This window comes from Silene latifolia, chromosome Y (assembly GCF_048544455.1).
Source record: "Silene latifolia isolate original U9 population chromosome Y, ASM4854445v1, whole genome shotgun sequence".
In the NCBI taxonomy this organism is placed as follows: domain Eukaryota; kingdom Viridiplantae; phylum Streptophyta; class Magnoliopsida; order Caryophyllales; family Caryophyllaceae; genus Silene; species Silene latifolia.
The window spans coordinates 392838876-392844894 of NC_133538.1; the positions used below are offsets into that span (position 1 = coordinate 392838876).

General features: G+C 39.9%; 1 protein-coding gene across 1 annotated transcript; it reads left to right on the forward strand.

The window, feature by feature from the left end:
- The first annotated feature begins 3036 nt into the window (after positions 1–3036).
- Positions 3037–3642, forward strand: LOC141632087 (uncharacterized). The gene has a single exon (XM_074444668.1). The coding sequence runs from the start codon at positions 3037–3039 to the stop codon at positions 3640–3642; it is 606 nt and encodes a 201-aa protein (XP_074300769.1).
- Positions 3643–6019: the final 2377 nt, after the last annotated feature.

Below are 6019 nucleotides of genomic sequence, written 5' to 3' on the forward strand. Positions count from 1 at the left end.
TCGATCATGTATTCCATGATATGCACACGTCCAGACATGGCATATGCATTGAGTATGACGAGTCGGTACCAAAAGACTCCAGGTGAAACACACTGGATAGCAGTCAAAAATATCCTCACGTACCTACGGAGGACTAAGGATTGGGTATTGACTTATGGAGGCGATACTAAGCTATCGCAACCCGATTCTGCAGATGCTAGCTTCCAAACGGATCGAGACGATTCAAAATCTCAGTCCGGGTTCGTCTTCACTCTTAATGGTGCTGCGGTCAACTGGAAGAGTTCCAAACAGAGTGTTGTAGCAGATTCTACTACTGAATCCGAGTACTATGCCGCTTCGGAGGCAGCAAAAGAAGCGATATGGATGCGTCAATGCTTACAAGGGCTTTCGGTAGTTCCTAGTTCGAATGACCCGATCACCATCTATTGTGACAATAGAGGTGCCATCTTCCAGGCTAAGGAGCCAAAGTCTAGCAACAAATCTAGACATGTACTATGGAAGGCTCACCTGATCCGTGATTACGTGGAGCAAGAAAAGATAGTGATTGACAAGATTGCGACGGATGATAACATCACAAATCCTCTCACCAAACCGTTGAATTATGATAAGCATGTAGGGCATGTTAACTCCATGGGAATTAAACATGTTCCTAAGTTGTAGTACTTGATTATGGATTTGATACATTATCTTTTTCATATATTATTTATAACTTCATCGTTTTATATATATAATATTTTATTTTTCATGTGGATTGTACTGACAACATTGAACGCCACAAAGTGAACTGAATTACATTATATTTGTTTTTGTCCGTAATCGCCAATGTGAGCTGATAACTCCGGCTATTATATTGTGCAGTCGATTGATGGTGAGTTCAACGAGCCATCAGTTAAACGGTTGACTAATCGATCACAGATACTAGATTATGACGATACCTCGAAGGACAATTTTTATTTGTGACAACGTAATGGAGTCCTAAATGTTCTATAACATTCGGTGCCAGGTCGTGGATAGGACATCTATTGTGTACTAGAGTCGATTCTTTTGACCATCAACTGTCTCTTGAGATTAAGGCAGTTTTTGGGTGACTTTGGTTTCTTTCTCACGGTCTACCGTAACTGGGGCTAAGTAGATTTTTTCTGGGTCATTTCATATTGTGCTTACATCTGCAAGATTTGAGTTGAGGAAAATATCCATCCCTTATCAGGTATAGTTATTTCTCAGGGCCACTCTAGGAGTTGTAACTGAAATGCATGGCCATGCTCGAATGTTGATTCGTTTATCAGTTAAGTTACTCTCTAGTCGGGAAAACCACTCTTGATACTGATCGCTTGTAAAATACGACCTTTGTGAATTCGGATTTGCAAATTGTTTTACATTGAGTGGGAGAAATTTTAAAGGATATGAGAATCGGTTATCGCACATACACTTGTGAGGACAAGTGGGAGTTTGTTGGAGCTGGTGTCCTCCACAAATTAGTGTGATAACATTTGTAAATCTCTTACAGGTTCACAAGGGCATACTTCGTATATTTAATCAGTTGATTAACGTTTACCTAATAATGGTTGGCTTGCTAGAAAGTTTGACATTATTATCATACAGATGGCGGTGATCAACTGATCCCTAAAGGTCACACCTATAGGACGTATTTGAGAAATGTGGTTATAGAAATATAATTACATTGATGCCCAAAATGACTAAAAAGTTAGTCAATGTGTTGATGAGATAATTATTTAATGAAAATTAAATAATATTAAGTTGAGACGAATTAACTGTCAATTCGTAAATTAAATATAATAAGTTATATTTAATTAAATATATATAAGGTTAGTTTGAAAGAATTAATGTTAATTCGTAATTAAATATAATCGTTGTATTTAATATCAACAAGTTGAATGTGTCATAGTGGTAATAGTGAGGGTACACAAGCCAAGAGGTCATGGGTTCGATCCTCACTAGATGACAATTTAACACACTTTATATATTTTTGGAAAGACCAAAAATAAGGAAATTTAATTCCTTATTTTCGGATCACATTGGCCGAAATTAGGAGATATAAATCTTTCCTAATTGATTTCGGATTTTGGTCTATATAAAAAGAAAGGTAGAGAATTATTTCTAACCTAATTCCTTTTCTGACCTAGCCTCCTCTTTCTCATCACAAAAACACAAAGACAATAAAATTTTACAGAAAATTTTAAATTGATTTCTAGCATAATCAAAGGGTATATCTTAGATCGTCTTGGGTGCAACTAATTGGCGAATATCAATTTTGATATTGTTCTTAGGCCAATTTTGCAAGGACCCGAGGTTAATTCTAAATCTTTTTACTTATACTTATGTATTTTATTTTATGACCATAGATCATCTTTATTATATCGTTATAATCCTTCATGTTAAAGGGAAGTATACAGATTATTTCCCACAAAAGAGGGATGCAGACTCTGTCAAAAGAAGATCTTCTGTGTGGTCACAAGGTCAAGAATCTGGATTTCTGTGAGCATTGTGTTTTTGGGAAGCTACATCGCAACAAGTTTCCTAAAGCAGTGCATAGGACCAAGGGCACACTTGATTACATCCATTCTGATTGTTGGGGTCCTTCTAAGGTGGAGTCTTTGGGAGGTCACAGGTATTTTGTGTCTATTATTGATGACTATTCCAGGAAGACTTGGATTTATTTGATGAAGCACAAAAACGAAGCCTTCACTCACTTTAAGCAGTGGAAGGCATTAATGGAGAATCAAACTGGGAAGAAGGTCAAGAGGTTTCAAACTGATAACGGCCTAGAGTTTTGTTGTTCTGAGTTCGACGAGTTCTGCAAGAATGAAGGGATTGCTAGACATCGTACAGTCCGAGATACACCTCAGCAAAATGGTGTAGCAGAGCGAATGAACCAGACACTTCTGGAGAGGGTAAGGTGCATGCTCTCTAATCTTTGGACTAACAAGAAGATTAAGGCGAAAGCGGTTAGTACGAAAGATGCTATCGATAAATCGGGGACCTCACACGAGTCTGAATCTCAAAACTCCATTTGAGATGTGGTCTGGTAAGTCTGCTGACTATTCTATTTTAAGAGCTTTTGGTAGTACTGCTTATTATCATGTTAGTGAAGGTAAACTTGAACCACGAGCTAAAAATGGAGTATTCATGGGCTATGAGGATGGTGTCAAGGGATACCGTATCTGGTCTCCATATGAGGGTCGGGTTATTTTGAGTAGAAATGTTGTCTTTGATGAAAATTATATGGTTAATCCTACTGTGAAGTCTTATATGTTGTCAGATAGTAGTAGTAGTGTTGATAAACAGATGGAGCAGCAAGACACTCTTGATGAGAGTGTACCACAGGAAGAAGATCATCCACTACAGTCCGAATCCGAATCTGTTCCATCAGATTCTTCATTACCAGTTCCGAATCAGCAGAGTTTGGCTCGTGAGCGGTCAATCAGGCCTAATTTTGGGAAGCCTCCGAATAGACTTGGTTTTGAAGATATGGTGGGTTATGCACTTCAGGTTGCTGAGGAGGTGGATCCTGACTTACATGAGCCATCCACTTTCAAAGAAGCAGCAACATGTTCTGAATCTGCCCAATGGCTTGCTGCCATGGGAGATGAGATAGAGTCCCTTCAAAAGAATCAGATCTGAGAATTATCTAAGAAGCCTCAAGGGAGAAAGATTGTTAGTTGTAAATGGGTCTTCAAGAAGAAAGATGGAGAGACTGCTGCTGAGGGTATAAGGTATAAAGCTCGATTGGTAGCTCGTGGGTTCATCGAAAAGAGGGGGTAGACTACAATGAAATATTTTCGCCAAAGTGGTCGACATACTTCCATCGAGTGTTGCTAGCAATAGTTGCACATCAGGATTTAGAACTCGAACAGCTAGATGTGAAGACAGATTTCCTACATGGAGAGTTGGAAGAAGAGATATACATGACTCAGCCAGACGGTTTCCAAATTCCGGGTAAAGAAGACTATGTTTGCAAGCTGAAGAAGTCCTTATATGGGCTAAAACAGTCTCCGAGGCAGTGGTATAAAAGGTTTGACAGCTACATGTTGGAGATTGGCTACAATAGGAGTCCGTATGATTGTTGTGTTTATTACAACAAGTTGAAGAATGAGTCTTTCATTTATCTGATCCTATATGTAGACGATATGTTGATAGGCTGCAGAGCAAGTCGATGTTCGAAAATTGAAGGGTTTTCTCGGTCTTGAGTTTGAGATGAAAGATTTGGGTGCGACAAGAAAAATTAAGGAATGGAGATCTACAGGGATAGGAGCAAGAAGAAGCTTTTCTTATCTCGGAAAGGCTATATTCGGAAGGTGCTAGCAAGGTTTGGCATGTCTACTGCTAAATCCATAGATACTCCTAGTTCATCGAATGCACATCTGTCTGCTTTCTCACCCAAGTCACGGTGAAGAAAGGGAGTACATGTCCCGAGTTCCGTACTCTAGTGTAGTGGGTAGTTTGATGTATGCTATGGTCTCGCACTAGACCGATTTAGATCGATCGGTGTGGTGAGCCGGTTTATGGGTGATCCAGGTAAAGAGCACTGGCAAGCTGTGAAGAGAATTTTTCGGTATCTTAAGGGTATATCTGATGTTGGTCTCATTTATGGAGGTGATAGAGAGTACCTTGTGTCAGCGTACTCAGATTCTGATTATGCAGGAGATGTTGACAGCAGACGATCAATGACTGGTTATGTTTTCACTCTCGGTGGTTCAGTCGTCAGTGGGAAGGCTACATTGCAGCCTACAGTTACTTTGTCTACTACTGAAGCATAGTATATGGCGTTGACCGCAACAGCTAAAGAGGGAATCTGGTTAAAAGGACTGGTCAGTGATTTGGGTCTCCATCAGGAGCAAGCTATTGTATTCTGTGACAGTCTTAGTGCAATATGTTTGGCTAAAGATCAAGTCATCATGAGAGGACTAAGCATATAGATGTGAGATATCACTTTCTGAGAAATGAGAAGAGGATGAAGGTGAACAAAGTGGGTACTGCTGATAACCCAGCTGACATGTTCACTAAGCCAGTTCCGCATAGCAAGTTCCAACATTGTTTGGACTTGTTAAATATCCATGATCTGTAATTGCCCTCTTGGGGGCAATATCTGAGGGGGAAGGGAGAAGTGCTTTCTGGTACATCTGGCATTTATGGGAATGCATCTGGTACATCTGTTTGTTTGTGAGAGAATTCAAGTCAAGGTGGAGATTTGTTGGGTTTGTGCCTTGATTATGTTAACCGCCGCTTCGAATAACTATGCGGGCGTCTGTTATTGGGCTAGGTCTGTCTTGGGCCTTTATTAGGTCATTCTGTATTAGGTTTAGAGAGTATTATATAAACTCTCTAAGCCTCTACCTAGCAGTTATACCGTCTGAATCTATAATATGAAAACTCCTCACATATCAATAAAACTCTCTCCCTTCTGCCCTGTGGACGTAGCTAACACACCGTTAGTGAACCACGTAAATCTGTGCGTTTGTCTTTTTATTGTTTTTATCAGTTCTTTCTTGCTTCTGTTATAACATACCTCTATTTGTAGAGGCCCTTAATGATGTAAAACCAATGACCATAAAGGGCTCGGGTATATTGAAAAGCTGACTACTCTCACCATCCGCCAAGTCATTCCATGTACGCACAAGAATTGGCTGGTCATTACTGGAAAAAAAAACAAAAATATTGCAGTTCTGTTCTATTTCTAGCAAAATGTAAAATTCAAAAGTTAGTGAAATGCATACTTGTGGTCGGTAATGACGACTTCTCCAACAGAGTTCTGTCGCCCATATGCGCTGTTGATCAAGCGCACGGCGGGCTCAACATAGAGCAGTACACCCACAACATCTGCATAATCAGGGGATAACGGTTATATTAATGATAATATCTCAACAATCAAGAGTGTGCACAATACTCAATCGGACACATACCAAATCTGTCGTATGGAGCTGTCTTCGGTACTTGAGAGACACATGTATGGTGGGTGCAATACAGCGGGCGAAGAGTCCAGTGGACATTCCAGTGCCTG

Coding starts and splice junctions, on each gene's coding strand:
- LOC141632087 (XM_074444668.1), top strand. CDS start 3,037: ATGTGGTCTGGTAAGTCTGCTGACTATTCTATTTTAAGAGCTTTTGGT.